Below are 18,708 nucleotides of genomic sequence, written 5' to 3'. Positions count from 1 at the left end.
TAGGGGTCTCAAACTCAGGCACAGCAAGGCCTGGTAGGTCATCCCATGAATGAATCGTGCCACAGGGCCTGCAGCAAACCCAGGAGAGCCCAGCCCAGCCGATGGGAAAGTCTAGTCATTTCTAGGCAATTGCTGCTATCTGGGAAGGCTGGTCTGAGGTTGCCAGAGCTTCTGCAGTTTTATTCGAATTCTTCCAAGTGTTAAGTGTTGCCTCCAAATTTCAAATATGCTTCACAGCCTAAACAAAACACAGCCTGCAGGCTGCCAGCTCTCAACTTTGGCATCAGATCCCTCCGAGAATCTACTTGCTCAGCTGCGTATGATTAGGGCCACCGACCGATGAAATCTCTGCAACCCTCCCAACTGCGCATCAAGCCACCCCCTCCCCTACCTCAGGACGGAGCTTCTAAGGTGGAGGGAAGGGCTGAGGGGAGCATATCCCTTGCTTTGTTTCTCAGAAGAGGCAGAAGGCTTCTCAGCCAAGGCAGTGGGGGCCTCCTGACCCTACAGGAGAGAGCATCCTTGGGCTCTCCTCTTCATGGGCTTCAGGGGAAGTGGCCACTCTCCTGGGGGATGCTGCCCTCACTTGACAAACACAGGCTTTCACTGTTTGTTCTGATTTTGTTCACAGCTAAAAGAACATTCAGTGCCTTTTAAGGGCTGGGAAGAGGCCATAGATACCCACACACAACCCAAAACCAGTTTTTCCATAAGATATGCTCATTCATTACTGGAAAACTAGAAGATACCGATAAACAAAGAAGATAAAAACAAAAATCCCACCTCTTGGAGATAACCACTGATAACATTTGGCAAAGAAAAATATTTCTTAAAGTAGATCTCCCAGAAGAACTTGTGCTATATCATAGTCTCTCAAAGTCAGTGACCCAGTACTTTGGTGGGCAGTTGGGTCAAGTTCTCTTGGAAATGCTTCTGAGAATCTACCCTGAGAGCACCTCATTTGTAGCTCAAAATTTCTATGTTCCTCTCTTTTTTCATAAGCTATTTTCATTAAGGGCAAGGAACTATGCAAAGCTCTTTCCTGGCAGTATCTCATTTCACCCTTTCGACAAGTCTATGAGGTGGATTCTAATATTTCCTCCATTGTACTACAGGCTTGCAGTGTAAGATAAGCAACTCACCCAAGATCACCCAGCTAGTTAAGTGGCAGGGCCAGGACTGGGACCCCAAGGTCTTTCTGATGCTAGAGTCCTAGTTCTTAGTCCCTTTTTCTTTCTTTCTTTCTTCTTTTATTTAATTTATTTTAAACTTTTTTTTTGGCTGCATTGGGTCTTTGTTGCTGCACGGGCATTTTCTAGTTGGGGTGAGTAGGGGGGCTACATTTTGCTGTGGTGCACAGGCTTCCCATTGCGGTGGCTTCTCTTGTTGCGGTGGCTTCTCTTGTTACTAGGCATGAGGGCTTCAGTAGTTGCGGCGCACAGGCTTAGTTGCTCCGTGGCATGTGGGATCTTCCTGGAACAGGGATCGAACCCATGTCCCCTGCATTGGCAGGTGGATTCTTAACCACTGCACCACCAGGGAAGTCCCAGTTCCTTTTTAAAAAACCACTTTGTCCATTAAAAAAAAAAAAAAAACCCTTTTTATTTTGAAATAATTTCTGACTTACAGAAAAGCTGTGAAAACTGCAGACTTCCTGCATATTCCTGACCCAGTTTCTCCAATGTTAACCTCTTACATAAGTTACCTAAAGTAGGAAACTAACATTGGTACAATTCTATGAACTAAATGACAGACCTTATTCAAATTTCACCATTTTTCTTTTTCCATTTTACGGTTCAATCCAGAATCCCACATTGCACTGAGTTGTCATGTCTCCTTAGCCTTTTCCAATCTCTAACAGATTTCAGTATCTCTTTGTCTTTTATGATCTGGATGCTTTTGAAAAGCATTGTTCATTCTTTTTTTTTTCTTTTATGCGGTACGCGGGCCTCTCACTGTCGTGGCCTCTCCCATCGAGGAGCACAGGCTCCAGACGCGCAGGCTCAGTGGCCACGGCTCACGGGCCTAGCCGCTCTGCGGCATGTGGGATCTTCCCGGACCGGGGCACAAACCCGTGTCCCCTGCATCGGCAGGCGGACTCTCAACCACTGCGCCACCAGGGAAGCCTGTATTGTTCATTTTTGAATGCCATGTGATTTGGGTTTATCTGATATATTCTCATGATTAGATTGAGATTATGCATTTTGCATTATGCATACATATCAGGGGATACATGAATATACCTTATTTCTGGTGATATTAACCTTTCATGCTTGGTTAAGATGGTGTCTGCTATGAATGGATAAAGAAGAGGTGGCATATATATACAATGGAATATTACTCAGCCATAAAAAGAAATGAAATTGAGTTATTTGTAGTGAGGTGGATGGACCTAGAGTCTGTCATACAGAGTGAAGTAAGTCAGAAAGAGAAAAACAAATACCGTAGGCTAACACACATATATGGAATCTAAAAAAAAAAAAAGAAAAAAAGTTCTGAAGAACCTAGGGGCAGAACAGGAATAAAGACACAGACGTAGAGAGTGGACTTAAGGACACGGGGAGGGGGAGGGGTAAGCTGGGACGAAGTGAGAGAGTGGCATGGACATACATACGCTACCAAATGTAAAATAGCTAGCTAGTGGGAAGCAGCCGCATAGCATAGGGAGATCAGCTCGGTGCTTTGTGACCACCTAGAGGGGTGGGATAGGGAGGGTGGGAGGGAGACGCAAGAGGGAGGGGATATGGGGATATATGTATACCTATAGCTGATTCACTTTGTTATACAGCAGAAACTAACACAACATTGTAAAGCAATTATACTCCAATAAAGATGTTAAAAAAAAAAGAGAAAACATAAATATAATAACAAGTATTCTGCAAAAAAAGAAAAAAAAAGATGGTGTCTGCTAGATTTCCCCATTGTAAAATTAGTATTCTTCCCTTTGCAATTAATAAATATCTTGAAGGAGATAATTCGAGACTATGTAAGAATGCTTTTTCTTCTCTAAGTATTTTTAAAATTTTTGAGTAATCTGAGTAATTTTAAAACTTTGGTGAAATACAGATAACATAAAATTTACCATTTTAACCCTTTTTAAATTAGGGTTAGATACATTCATATTGTTGTGCCACCATCACTACCATCCACCTCCAGCACTTCTTAATCTCCCCAACTGAACCTCTGTACCCATTAAGCACTAACTCCCTATTCCTGGCAAACACCACTGTACTTTCTGTCTCTATAAACCTCACTATTCTAGAAACCTCATAATAAGAAGAATCATAAAATACTCTTCGCAAAGTTCTGCCCGCTAATTTTAGCATCTGTTACTGGATCCTGCCTGCAACCATTACTACTGTGGTGTTCTAATGGTGATTTTCTACTTCTCTCATTCCTTCTACTCATCTGCTTTTGAAGCGTTAAAAGCTTCCTTTGATTCACTGAAAGACTGATCAATCAAGTTATTCTAATTCTTGGAAAGAACTGGCAGAGAGTAGTTCAAATTGCTGATTAATAAAAGAAGGTAGCAGGCCTGTCCCATGCTTGTGCGTCAAGAACAACTATATAATTTGCACGTCCCAGCACAAAATGAAAATGTGGGGACCCTTGCTAGAAAATGATTAAGAATTCCAAGATGGTGACAGCAGAGCATTAAACCAGTGAAGAGCCTCTGGGCTCTATACTACTGCACACCCACGAAGCTGACGCTGCTGTGTAACCTTCCCTGGTTTGTTAGGACCACCCAGCTACTTTACAGAGCTGCAGGATCCTAAAGGACAAGCAGCTGTGCCCCAGGGCTGGCCATCTCTAGAGAGCTCAAGACGCCCCCTCCACTCCCATTCTCTAGGCAACCAGGAAGGTAAGATTATTCTTATTCTTTTTAAATCTTTTTTTTTTTTCCGTCTCATTCAGATGAGAAAGAGACCCATTGCTTCTCTGTAACTAGCTCAGTACCAGGCTAACAACAACTCCCAATGAGGCTGCTAGTCTGAGGAGTCCCAGAGCAGAACTCACAAGGGCCCCCATCTCTTACCACGATGGAGGTCAGGTCCTCACTCTCAAAGCGGCTGATGGCCTGGTCCAAGGATTTATACATGGCGGCAGAGATGCGCTGGGTAATGAGTCTGTTCAAGTCAATTGATCTACCCAACAGCTGCATAGAAGAGAGAGAGACAGAGGGAGAGATACAAGGTTACTTATGGTTTGTTTGCACAGGCACATGACAACTAAATGCAATGCATTGATAGGAAATTGTACTAAAACTATAAACAACATGGCCAGGACAAATAGGGACTCTATGAAGAAAATAGTATTATTAAACTTCCTGAGTATGATAATTCTATTTGGATGATGAAAGAATGTCCTTGTTCTTAGGAGATACACGCTGAGGTATCAGCGGTAAAGTGTCATATGTCTCCAACTTACTCTCAACCGTCTAAGAAAAAAGTATGTATATTAAAATATATATTTTATTATAGTGTGTTGGCCAAAAACTTCATTTGGTATTTTTCCATAGGATGTTACAAACATTTTGGTCAACCTAATATTTATATATAAATATGTTTTTTAAATTATATATACTATAAACGTATATTTAAACCACACTTACTATATTTATGAGAGAGAAAAAACACATATATGAGAAAAAGAAAGTGAATCAAATGTGGTTAAAACATGAATAATCATGAATCTGGGTACAAAGTATATCTGTGTGTTTACTGTGTTATTCTTTGATAAACACAGATGTCAAAATCCTGAACAAAATACCAGCAAACAGAATCCAACAGCACATTAAAAGGCTCATACACCATGATCAACTGGGATTTATCCCAGGGATGCAAGGATTCGTCAATATACGCAAATCAATGTGATACACCTCATTAACAAATTAAGGAATAAAAAACATATGATCACCTCAATAGATGCAGAAAAAGCTTTTGACAAAATTCAACACCCATTTATGATAAAAACTCTCCAGAAAATGGGCATAGAGGGAACGTACCTCAACATAATAAAGGCCATATATGACAAACCCACAGCAAGCATCATACTCAATGGTGAAAAACTGAAAGCATTTCCACTAAGATCAGGAACAAGACAAGGATATCCACTCTCACCACCCTTATTCAATATAGTTTTGAGCAGTCAGAGAAGAAAAAGAAATAAAAGGAATCCAAATTGGAAAAGAAGAAGTAAAACTGTCACTGTTTGCCGATGACATGATACTATACACAGAAAATCCTAAAGATGCCACCAGAAAACTACTAGTGCTAATCAACGAATTTGGTAAGGTTGCAGGATACAAAATTAATGCACACAAATCTCTGGCATTCCTATAGACCAACAATGAAAAATCAGAAAGAGAAATTAAGGAAACATTCCCATTTACCACTGCAACAAAAAGAGTAAAATACCTAGGAATAAACCTGCCTCAGGAGGCGAAAGACATGTACTCAGAAAACTATAAAACAGTGATGAAACAAATCAAAGATGACATAAACAGATGGAGAAATATACCATGTTCTTGGATTGGAAGAATCAATATGGTGAAAATGATTAGACTACCCAAGGCAATCTACAGATTCAATGCAATCCCTATCAAACTACCAATGGCATTCTTCACAGAATTAGAACAAAAAAATTTACAATTGATATGGAAACACAAAAGACCCCAAATAGCCAAAGAAATCTTGAGAAAGAAAAACGGAGTTGGAGGAATCAGGCTCCCAACTTCAAACAGTACCACAAAGCTACAGTAATCAAGACAGTAGGTACTGGTACAAAAACAGAAAATTAGATCAATGCTACAAGATAAAATGCCCAGAGATAAACCCACACACATAGGGGCACCTAATTTACAACAAAGGAGGCAAGAACATACAATGGAGAAAAGACAGCCTCTTCAAAAAGTGGTGCTGGGCCACCAAACCAGCTTTACAACAAACGCTAAAGGAACTTCTCTAGGCAGAAAACACAAGAGAAGGAAAACACCTACAATAAAAAACCCAAAACAGTTAAGAAAATGGTAATAGGAGCATACATATTGATAATCATCTTAAATGTGAATGGATTAAATGCTCCAACCAAAAGACATAGACTGGCTGAATGGATACAAAAACAAGACCCATATATATGCTGTCTACAAGAGACCCACTTCAGACCTAGGGACACACAGAGACTAAAAGTGAGGGGATGGAAACAGATATTCCATGCAAATGGAAATCAAAAGAAAGCTGGAGTAGCAATTCTCATATCTGACAAAACAGACTTTAAAATAAAGACTATTACAAGAGACAAAGGACACTACATAATGATCAAGGGATCAATCCAAGAAGAAGGTATAACAATTGTAAATATTTATGCACCCAACATAGGAGCACCTCAATACATAAGGCAAATGCTAACAGCCATAAAAGGGGAAATCGACAGTAACACAATCATAGTAGGGGACGTTAACACCCCACTTTCACCAATGGGCAGATCATCTAAAATGAAAATAAATAAGGAAACACAAGCTTTAAATGACACATTAAACAAGATGGACTTAATAGATATTTAAAGGACATTCCATCCAAAACAACAGAATACACTTTCTTCTCAAGTGCTCATGCAACATTCTCCAGGATAAATTGTATCTTGGGTCACAAATCAAGCCTTGGTAGATTTAAGAAAATTGAAATCATATCAAGTATCTCTTCCGACCACAATGCTATGAGACTAAATATCAATTACAGAAAAAAATCTGTGGAAAAATACAAACACATGGAGGCTAAACAATACACTACTTAATAACCAAGATATCACTGAAGAAATCAAAGAGGAAATCAAAAAATACCTAGAAAGAAATGACAATCTAAACACAACGACCCAAAACCTATGGGATGCAGCAAAATCAGTTCTAAGAGGGAAGTTTATAGCAATACAATCCTACCTCAAGAAACAGGAAACATCTCAAATAAACAACCTAACCTTACAACTAAAGCAATTAGAGAAAGAAGAACAAAAAACCCCAAAGTTAGCAGAAGGAAAGAGATCATAAAGATCAGATCAGAAATAAATGAAAAAGAAATGAAGGAAACAATAGCTAAGATCAATAAAACTAAAAGCTGGTTCTTTGAGAAGATAAACAAAATTGATAAACCAATAGCCAGACTCATCAAGAAAAAAAGGGAGAAGATTCAGATCAATAGAATCAGAAATGAAAAAGGAGAAGTAACAACTGACACTGCAGAAATACAAAGGATCCTGAGGGATTACCACAAGCAACTATGCCAATAAAATGGACAACCTGGAAGAAATGGACAAATTCTTAGAAAAGCACAACCTCCTGAGAATGAATCAGGAAGAAACAGAAAATATAAACAGACCAATCACAAGCACTGAAGTTGAAACTGTGATTAAAAATCTTCCAAAAACAAAAGCCCAGGACCAGATGGATTCACAGGTGAATTCTATCAAACATTTAGAGAAGAGCTAACACCTATCCTTCTCAAACTCTTCCAAAATATAGCAGAGGGAGGAACACTCCCAAACTTATTCTATGAGGCCACCATCACCCTGATACCAAAAGCAGACAAAGATGTCACAAAAAAAGAAAACTACAGACCAATATCACTGATGAACATAGATGCAAAGATCCTCGACAAAATACTAGCAAACAAAATCCAAAGCACATTAAAAGGATCATACACCATGATCAAGTGGGGTTTATCCCAGGAATGCAAGGATTCTTCAATATATGCAAATCAATCAATGTGATACACCATATTAACAAACTGAAGGATAAAAACCATATGATCATCTCAATAGATGCAGAAAAAGCTTTCAACAAAATTCAACACCCATTTATGATAAAAACCCTCCAGAAAGTAGCCATAGAGGGAACTTACCTCAACACAATAAAGGCCATATATGACAAACCCACAGCCAACATCGTTCTCAATGGTGAAAAACTGAAACCATTTCCACTAAGATCAGGAATAAGACAAGGTTGCCCACTTTCAACACTACTATTCAACATAGTTTTGGAAGTTTTAGCAATCAGAGAAAAAAAAGAAAGGAATCCAAATCGGAAAAGAAGAAGTAAAACTGTCACTGTTTGCAGATGACATGAAACCATACTTAGAGAATCCCAAAGATGCTACCAGAAAACTACTAGAGCTAATCAATGAATTTGGTAAAGCAGAAGGATACAAAATTAATGCACACAAATCTCTTGCATTCCTATACACTGATGATGAAAAATCAGAAAGAGAAATAAGGAAACACTCCCATTTACCATTGCAACCAAAAGAACAAAATACCTAGGAATAAACGTACCTAAGGGGACAAAAAACCTGTATGCAGAAAACTATAAGACACTGATGAAAGAAATTAAAGATGCTACAAACAGATGGAAAGATATACCATGTTCTTCAATTGGAAGAATCAACATTGTGAAAATCACTGTATACCCAAAGCAATCTACAGATTCAATGCAATCCCTATCAAACTACCACTGGCATTTTTCACAGAACTAGAACAAAAAATTTCACAGTTTGTATGGAAACACAAAGACCCTGAATAGCCAAAGCAATCTTGAGAAAGAAAAACAGAGCTGGAGGAATCAGGCTCCCTGACTTCAGACTATACTACCAAGCTACAGTAATCAAGACAGTATGGTACTGGCACAAAAACAGAAGTATAGATCAATGGAACAGGATAGAAAGCCCAGAGATAAACCCACACACATATGGTCACGTTATCTTTGATACAGAAGGCGAGAATATACAATGGAGAAAAGACAGCCTCTTCAATAAGTGGTGCTCGGAAAACTGGACAGCTACATGTAAAAGAATGAAATTAGAACACACCCTAACACCATACAAAAAATAAACTCAAAATGGATTAAAGGCCTTGGTGTAAGGCCAGACACTATAAAACTCTCCGAGGAAAACATAGGCAGAACATTAGATGACATACATCACAGCAAGATCCTTTTTGACCCACTACTAGAGAAATGGAAATAAAAACAAAAATAAACAAATGGGACCTAATGAAACTTAAAAAGCTTTTGCACAGCAAAGGAAACCATAAACAAGACAAAAAGACAACCCTCAGAATGGGAGAAAATATTTGCAAACGAAGCAACTGAGAAAGGATTAATCTCTAAAATATACAGGCAGCTCATGCAGCTCAATATCAAAAAAACAAACAACCCAATCCAAAAATGGGCAGAAGACCTAAATAGACATTTCTCCAAAGAAGATATACAGATTGCCAACAAATACATGAAAGGATGCTCAACATCACTAATCATTAGAGAAATGCAAGTCAAAACTACAATGAGGTATCACTTCACGCAGGTCAGAATGGTCTTTATTAAAAAATCCAGAACCAATAAATGCTGGCAAGAGTGTGGTGAAAAGGGAACCCTCCTGCACAGTTGGTGGGAATGTATATTGATACAACCACTATGGAAAACTGTATGGTGGTTCCTTAAAAAACTAAAAATAGAACTGCCATATGACCCAGCAATCCCACTACTGGGCATATACCCGGGAAAACCATAATTTAAATAGAGACATGTACCACGATGTTCATGGCAGCACTATTTACAACAGCCAGGACATGGAACCAACCTAAATGTCTATTGACAGATGAATGGATAAAGAAGATGTGGCACATATATACAATATAATATTACTCAGCCATAAAAAGAAACGAAACTGAGTTATTTGTAGTGAGGTGGATGGACCTAGAGTCTGTCATACAGAGTGAAGTAAGTCAGAAAGAGAAAAACAAATACTGTATGCTAACACATTTATATGGAATCTAAAAAAAAAAAAAAAAGGTACTGATGAACCTACTTGCAGGGCAGGAATAAAGAGGTAGACACAGAAAATTGACTTGAGGACATGGGGTGGGAGGGTGAAGCTGGGGTGAAGTGAGAGTAGCATGGACATATATACACTACTGAATGTAATACAGTTGGCTAGTGGGAAGCAGCAGCATAGCACACGGTGATTGGCTCGGTGCTTTGCAATGACCTAGAGGGGTGGGATAGGGAGGGTGGGAGGGAGGGGATATGGGGACATGTGTATGCATATGGCTGATTTGCCTCGTTGTGCAACAGGAACTAACACAGTATTGTGAAGCAATTATACTCCAATAAAGATATATTAAAAAAAAAAACTTGAGGAAAAATACGATGCATTCAGACTGTAGGAAGAGGCTCAGGACACACTCTGGTACCCCATGCATTGCTGACATCCTGAATCTACCCTTGAAGTTCTTCCTGTATCCGTCCTGTGCCCCAGTTCAGAGTCACCAGGGAGTAGCAGTCCCCCCAGCAAGGGCCTACTGTGTACCTTTATGGGGATGAATTTAAAAGCATGAGGAGAAAGGCTGACTACAGGCTGGAAAATATAGCTTAGGATAATTTCCACTGGGGTATACGTGGGCATTACTGCAGATGCTACATAGATAGCAATAAACATTTATTGAGTACCTGTTGTGTGCACTGCACTTTGCTAGGTGCCCAAGGATTATTCTCAACTTTTTAATTTTTTTCTGCTTCCCTTTTGGGAGAGATTTTCCACCAACTGACTAAGGCTCCTTATAGCACACACAGAGCCCTCAAGATTAATGTCCTGTGACTAATTCTAGCTGCACTGGTAACTGATAGCTGTAATCTTCTGAGAGGCTGAAGGAAAAACTCTCTTTGAGCCCTTACTGTTGGCAGAGGTGAAAATGTTTTTTTCCTCTTATGATTCTCCATTTCTCTTAGATTTCTCAGAGCAATGGGAATATCCAGGGCTTCCAGGGTAAATCCTCTTCTCTTTATCCAGGGCATCTTCTCAGTCTCAGCCCTGCTTCCCTTCACCCAAGTCTTCTCCACAAACACATGAACCACAGGATAAGCACACAGAGGTCACAGCATGAAGGCCATTTCAACACTGTGTGGCTGACAGCAGGGCTTAGGAGTAGGATGCAAGGTCTGCTGGAGTATCTCTTATTTTTGTCTGCCAGGCTCACGTGAACATCTTTAAGCAGGGATATGTTTCTAGTTCCTGGCAGAATTTCCTCTACATCTGGGGTCAAATGTTAACAGAGACTAACTCCATAAAAACAAACCATAATGGGCCCTGTTCAGGGGTAGATTTACCCATTTCTGAACATTAGTCCCGACTGAAGGAGGTGGGCTGCAGCTTATGATGGGAGGACAAAGGTGGCCGCTACTCATCAGAGGTGAATGGCAGCTGGGCTGAGAAGCCTAGAACTTGAACCAAAGGAAGCCCAATGCCTCTTGACTGTAAGATTCTGAGGAGGTGTTATATCCATGGTCAGCAGCCCACGCGGGGCAATACCCAGGGAAGATGGTAAGCAGTCCAGATTTCCAATCTCTAGGCTAACGTCACAGTTCCTCTCTCCTGCCCATTCCACCTCTGTCACCATACCTGGACGTGTCTCTGCTTCAACAGCGTTTCGTAGCGGTTGGATGGTGGGTATGGAATGATGACTCCATAATTCTTACATTCAGCCCTAAAACGTTTATCCAACAGGACACTGGAAGGGATAAAAGTGAAATAAGGCCAGTAAACATGACGGTGAATGGTGATCAATCACCCAGCCATGTGTATTTCAAACGACAGAATCTACTCATGAAGGGCTATCTCATATTTTTTAAATATTTTTTTTCTGGTCTAGAGCAAAGTTCTTCTAATTTTTTTCAGCCCAAAAAGCTCAATATGTGAAATAGAATTTCTGCGTTAAAGACAGGCAACACAGAAGTTGAGACGCTTTCTTGCTTTTATTCATTCACCATAAAAGCAATTGAGTCCCTCCTTAGTATATCCCAGGAAACATTCTAGGTACCGAGGATACAAAGCTCTTGTCCTTATGGAGCTTACGTTCTAGTAAAGAGAGACTGATACTAAATAAATAGGCAGAGGAATAAAATAATTTCAGAGAAGTAAATACCTGCATGGTATTTACTGTTCACCAGGCATACAAGTACATGCAGAGAGTCATTTTGAATCTCACAACAATCCTATGAATTAGATGTTCTATTATGATCTTTTACACTGAGCCATGGATTGCAGAGTAATAAGTGCTCTGAAAATAATAAAACAGGATCATTTGGTGTTAGGAGGTCAGGGAAAGCCTCTCTAAAGAGGTTCTGTTGGACAGAGACCTAAATGCTAAAAATGGAAAGATCTGGGGGAAGAATCTTTCAGGCACGATTAGCTTGGTACGTTGAGAAAAAGGAAAAATGGTCAGTGTAGATAAGGGGCAGGTGTGCTGGAGAGTATGGTGCAAAAATGAATTTATAAAGTTAGTCTAGGGGCCAGACCATGTGGGACGATATAAGCCACAGTAAGGAGGTCAGATGTTTTCTAGATGTAATTGAAGCCACGGAAAGTTTTTAAGCAGGAAAGTGACATCATCTAAATCTACACTGTCCAATACATCAGCCACCCACCAGGTGAGCCTACTAAGCACCTGAAACGTGGCGGGTCCAAGCTGAGATGCGCTATTAGTATAAAATACACACTAGATGTTGAAGACTTAGGAAAAAAACATTGGAAACTATTTCCTTAATAACTTTTTATTGGTTACATGTTGAAATTATAATATTTTAGATATAATGGATTATATAAAATATAGTATTAAATTAATTTTTAAAATATGGCTACTAAAACATTTACAATTACATCTGTGACCCAACATTTGTGATTGCATTATATTTCTGATGGACAGCAATGATCTAGATCACTCTGTCCCTCCTGTGCTCTCTGACTCTCCCAACTTCTCGCAATCTCCCCCAACTTCCCGTATCTTTGACAAACCACTGATCTTATAAGGAGGGATACAGATTAAGATTCCTATTTCAGATAAGGATATTTTGTAAATTAAATATATAGAGGACCCAGGGTTTGACAAGTCTGAGTTTGTTTACACAGACAATGGACCAGCATATTTGAAAATTATCTTAGAGAAGCTGGAAGCCCAGCTCACTGTTAGAACCCCATGCAATTCAATCCAGACACTTGTGAAGTGACTCCTTTGTGAAAGGCTGTGTTCTCTGCGCTTTCCCTGAAACCCTATGCATATGCTTTCTATAGTTTACATCCTTAAGCACCATTCACTTCATTTAATGCACATTCTGTGTTAACAGACACTTGTGCATCTGTATACCACCTCCTGTCTGAACTCCATCAGAACAACTCAAGTTGTTGAAAGCAAAACAAAGCAAATTTTTATTGTAGGGAAAAAAGGTAACAATCCTTGAAATTACTGGTTGGTACATTTGGATTTCCAATAAAAAGGGAAATATCTCTATCTCTATCTATCTATCTATCTATCTATCTATCTATCTACGTAGGCAGGGTTTTTTTGACCAGTACTATTATGGGTTCCTCAAACCCAGGAATTCTCAGTGGTCTAAATCAACCCATACTGACAATACCAATAAGCCTGTAAAACTTGGCATGCCCAGACCTCTCCTCTTCCTTGGCCTTCTGTCTGGCCTTCATACTCCCATTCTTGCTCACCTCCAATCCGTTCTCTACAGTTTAATGTTTTTAAAAGATCAAACTTCTAAAAATAAAAATCAAACTGGGTCACTGTCATACTGTGGAAACTATCCCGTGGTTCCACTCCTAGGACACATGCCTACAAGGCCGCAAGACCTGGGCCCTGCCTACCTGCCCAGCTTTACCATGCAGCCTGCCCACGCCGTGGTCCGTGAATGAGACATTTACGTGTCCTAATTCACATTAATCCTCTCAACAGCCCTACAAAGTAGGAGGAGGCATGCTCTTCACCTTATGCTTCAGCCACAGGGACTCTGCACAAGTAGTTTGTTTTGCCTGCAATTTCTAGCCCTACTCTTCACCCAGTTTTACTTAATCAAGTCCTATCAGCTTCAGATGTGAACTCAAAGGTTACTTTCTCGGGACAGCCCTTCCAGTTACCCATCCCAAAGACTAGTTCAGGTTTAACTGTCATATATTCCCATTAGCTTGTCCTTCGTAGGAACCTCCCTTGACACTGTGCATTCGGTAGTTTTTATTAATGTCTGTTTTCCTCACTAGACTGTAAGCTCCATGAGATCTAGCACCACATCTGCCTATTTTCCTTCCTCCTACATTCTAGCACCAAATCCAGGCCCACGGAATCACTCAGATTTCCTTAGGTCCTAAAGGAGAAGGGAGGTTTTGCAACAGAGAACCTTGCCTTCCAGGTGGCAATCTTAGGAAGCTTTGCTGCACATAGCCCTGGGGCTCTCATACCTGCCAGCCATTGCTTTGTAGTAAGCAAAGATCTGGTCCGCCAGCTTGTAGACAAACTGATCAAAACACAGGTTCACCTGGTGAAGAAGAAGCAGGAAATGTCAATGGCGTCCGTCCGGCTTTATTAGAGAAATTTCAGCAACTGAAGGGGGCAGTGGTGCAGGACTGCCTGAAGTGTGAGGTGAAGCAAGATGCTTTGCAGGAAAAAAAAAGAAGATTCTGTGGCCAACTAAGTTTGGGAAGTCTGGTCTCTTGCTCTCAAGGTCCTCAACCAGGCACAAAGAAAGCAAAATTCAAAAAGCCGTTGAGGAACCACTGTCCCCACTGGTCCCCTCCTGGCTGTTACAAGGTGCCTGCCCAGGGGGAACGCCACAGATAGGGCTTCACATCCTGTAATTACATATATCAGTCCCCTCATCTCTCCCGATAGAATTTCTTGTCTTTTCCTTTTATTTTACTTTACCTTGCTTTGCAAATGAAGAAGTTGATGGTCATTAAAAACTTAAAAACCTTTTTAAACCAGTTTGCTTAAAAATCTTTGGTTTTTAATGAATAAGAGACCGTCTTGCCTTTTCAGTGTTTCAACATGTCAGTGTACGAATGTGATGCTGAGGTGAGAGGAAAGTTCACAGCAGACATAGAGGATCGAAAGCAAATTCTCCAATGATGGCAAGAGCAGGGAACGGCCAAACGTGGGGTGATAAAGAGATGGGCTCTGATAGTAGCAGGGTAACAGTATAACTTCAAAGGAAATAGACTGTATTTAGGTGATTAATCTTCAATCCTTTTTGCACCAAACTCCCAGTTCCATAAGGTTAACTCTTTATTCAAAGAGCTTTCATATCTTTTATTTAACACACTAAATGTTATTCTGAACATAAAAACAGTGTTGTGTACAGTGTTGTCCTCACACGCACGTAACCAAGGCCTCTGCCCTGGAGTCTGAGCTTCAAGGATCCCTAAGGGGCCTCCTTCAGGCAAAGGACCCGTAGGATCCAGGGTGGGGTGCCCAACTCATGCCCCCCTTCTATAACCAGCTTTGAATATTCTTGCCCAAATAGCCCAAGTCCCTTCCAGGCCCTGTGTGCTCTTTTCCCTGGGTTCCTCCCTGAGGGTGCACTGCACTGCAGGTGTGTGTACCCCTAGGGCCTGGGGTTGGCCAAGGGGCCATCGTTTTGGGGCACAGGAGGAAGATAAAGCTTGGGTATCCACACATAGGCCCTTCCTGGTTCAGAACAGAGTCTGAAGATGGAAAGAGAAAGGGGGGCAGGCCATGAGCTCGGAGTCTCAATCTATACTTCTGCTCCATGGCCTCCAGTGTTATCCAGGGCTTATGTGTGTGCTTTCTTTACTTTTTTTTTTTTTTTTTTTGGTGGTACGCGGGCCTCTCACTGTTGTGGCCTCTCCCGTTGCGGAGCACAGGCTGCGACGCGCAGGCTCAGAGGCCATGGCTCACGGGCCCAGCCGTTCCGCGGCATGTGGGATCTTCCCAGACCGGGGCACGAACCTGTGTCCCCTGCATCGGCAGGCGGACTCTCAACCACTGTGCCACCAGGGAAGCCCCTACATTTATTTTTAAAATGTCACTTGGACATATGACACTCTAGATTTTTTGTTTTCAACCTGTTGGAGAACATGACTATCTAAAATCTTATTGGAAAATGGACCTGTCCAAGCTGCGATGCAACCAATTAACTTGTCTACTGGAATCTTTCTTTCCAAGTTTGTGTACTGCTCAGGAGACAAACAGGATAGATTTGCATTGGGGTCCATCAAGGTTTTCAACTCCCATAGCAACTGGAAGATTTAGAAAGAAAGCAGCATCTGTACTAGATTTTCTTTGAAATACATAAACTTTCAAACTAATTTGGTGGTAATGCTTGTCCTAAGACACTTACATCTTTCCTTTATAAATAAGAATGCCTTGTATTTGTGTGACAATTGGCCTCATTCTACATTTATATAATCCCATGTACTTAGGTGGAGCAGAGACTCTCATTCCAATTTCCAGATGACACAATTGAGATATTTCATAGTCCTTAGCCCTGCTGATCCCATTTCTGGTCCTTGCTGGCCCGTGGTAGGACTGTACTTCCTCGCTCCTCTTTGAAAGGAGGCACTGTCATGAGACTTGCTTTGACCAATGACATGTGTCACTTCCAGGTGGAAGCTTTAAGTATCAGAGTATGATTCACCCTGACACATCCCCCTGCCATGGCAACTAGTGAATATCACAGATGGGTCCCAGATTAAAGACTACATACAACAGAGCCTCCAGCCAACATGCAATGGAGAAATGAACTTTTGGCCCCAAGCTACTAAGAACGTGTGGTTGTCTGTAACTGCAGCATATCCCAGCCTTTCCTGACGATTTCAGAAATAAAGCCCTTGAGCGACCATTCAACAGCTTCATAGGTGACAGGATGGCTATTTCCATCCTACCAGTACTAGAATGAGACTCTATAAGCTGTGTGATGTGGAGGTAATGATACTTGAACACTCTAAGATTTATTATCTGTAAAATAGACAGTAGCATACACTTCTTAAATTACTGTAAAGACTATTTAAAATGTCCATAAAGTGCTTAGTACTATACCTGGCAAATGGTAAACATACAATAATTGATAGGTAGCATTACTGTTATTATTATTAGCCAATTAATCCAACTGTAAAAGACCCATTAGAAATTAATTTTACCCATGCAGTTCTAAAGTTTGCCATCCCTGAACATCTGAAAAAGAAAGACTAACATCTGTTCTAGGTCCCTTTTCATGATAATGATGTTTATAAAGGTCAGTGTCCAAAGCAAGTCACTGATCTCCCATGCTATGGTCTGAATGTTTGTGGCCCCCCAAAATTCATGTGTTGAAATCCTAACCCCCAAAGGTGATGGAATTAGGAGGTGGGGCCTTTGGGAGGTGATGAGGTCACGAGGATGGAGCCTTCGTGAATGGGATCAGTGCTCTTATAAAAGAGACCCAAAGAGCTCCCTGGCCCCGTCCACCATATAAGGACATGGCAAGAAGTCTGGGACCCAGAAGAGGGCCCTCCCCTGACCAGGTTGGCACCCTGACCTCAGACTTCTAGCCTCCAGAACTGTGAGAAATACATTCCTGTTGTTTATAGGCCCCGCAGTCTGTGGTATCTCATTACAGCAGCCCAAATGGACTAAGACACCCCACTTTGTGCCCAGCTAGAGACCTGAAGAGTCCAGACTCTTGGAACACGATTAGAAGAACAAAAGGAGAAACAATCACTTGCCTCAGCTTCGATCTCATCGTACAGGAACTGCTTTTTAAACTTAGTCAGAGCATAGTAGGCGCTGTCGTTGTACAGATCCAAAGGGTAGAGGACGTATCTGAAGAGGGAAAAACAACGGCCAGTAGCTCACTAATGATCTCTCTTAAGGCAGGCAGATTTAAACTTGCTTAGGAAATATGAACAGCTGGGTGAACAAATTCAGAGTTAGGAAAAAGAGACCCTTTCAGGGTCTAGGATGTTTCCAGCCTCCACTTAGGAATGACTTACTTTACTGTCTGCCCACAGAAAGCAAAGTCCATGATGTTAATAAATGCAAGGCCTGAAAAAAATCAGTCTGGGACTAAAAGAAATCTGGTGGCCGTTAAGGCCATTAGCTTCCCTATCCCCAGAGATGATAATTTTCCCAGCGTGGCTGTTATGAGCCTGGGAAGGGCAGCTGGGCTGGTAGATTTCTGAACCTTTCTGCAAGGCTGAGTCACATCTGGTGGTGATTTGATCCTGGGTGGGGCACACTGCCTCATCTGAAAAGTTCTGGAAAGAACAGGGCTCGCTGGCTGGCGAACTGCCTTCCACCTGCACCTCGGGAACCTCCTTGCTGGCCCAACCCTGCCTCTTACTCCATCATGGAAGGTTCTTTGGTTTCCAGGATATGGTCTGTTAGAATCCAGGGCATGGACATCTCAATAGGGAACTGGATTCGCCGGCCCATGGTTAACTCCAGGAAGAATTCTCGGAACCAGAGCTGGGAGAGGTCGCAACACTGCTGCAGGGCTTCTGGAAGCATAAGGGAGAGAGCCTTGGGTTACACATCAGAAGCACCTGAAGATCTTAGCTCTTACTGGGTTTTTTTAAACTTTTATTCTTCTTTCGTTGTGCTAGGTACAGAGCAGGTACTGACGAAAATGATTCGATCAGTAGACCCTGCTCTCCTGTACCTGAAGGCCAGCCTAACGTCTATTTAGAAGACAGTGTTTGGGGAATTCCCTGGTGGTCCAGTGGTTAGGATCCCATGCTTTCATTGCCAAGGGCGTGGGTTCAATCCCTGGTCAGAGAACTAAGATCCCGCAAGCTGTGCAGTGTGGCCAAAAAAAAAAAAAAAAAAGAAGACAATGTTTGTTCACCCAGCAGTGTGTGTGTGTGTGTGTGTGTGTGTGTGTGTGTGTGTGTG

The 18,708-nt window shown here is 41.3% G+C and overlaps 1 protein-coding gene across 1 annotated transcript in view; it reads right to left on the bottom strand.

Annotated features, from left to right (window-relative positions):
* Positions 1 to 18,708, bottom strand: part of CYFIP2 (cytoplasmic FMR1 interacting protein 2) — a 131,509-nt gene that overhangs the window by 56,201 nt on the left and 56,600 nt on the right. Inside the window, exons 17-21 of the mRNA XM_060144126.1 lie at positions 18,158 to 18,314; positions 17,541 to 17,637; positions 14,280 to 14,356; positions 11,442 to 11,550; positions 4,037 to 4,156 (exon numbers count right to left, since the gene is read on the bottom strand). Of these exons, the coding sequence (XP_060000109.1) occupies positions 4,037 to 4,156; positions 11,442 to 11,550; positions 14,280 to 14,356; positions 17,541 to 17,637; positions 18,158 to 18,314 (560 nt within the window). The remainder of the gene's footprint in view (positions 1 to 4,036; positions 4,157 to 11,441; positions 11,551 to 14,279; positions 14,357 to 17,540; positions 17,638 to 18,157; positions 18,315 to 18,708) is intronic.

Source organism: Lagenorhynchus albirostris, chromosome 3, assembly GCF_949774975.1.
Source record: "Lagenorhynchus albirostris chromosome 3, mLagAlb1.1, whole genome shotgun sequence".
In the NCBI taxonomy this organism is placed as follows: Eukaryota; Metazoa; Chordata; class Mammalia; order Artiodactyla; family Delphinidae; genus Lagenorhynchus; species Lagenorhynchus albirostris.
Note: the sequence above shows the minus strand (reverse complement) of the source record. Positions and strands in the feature narration are given on the sequence as shown.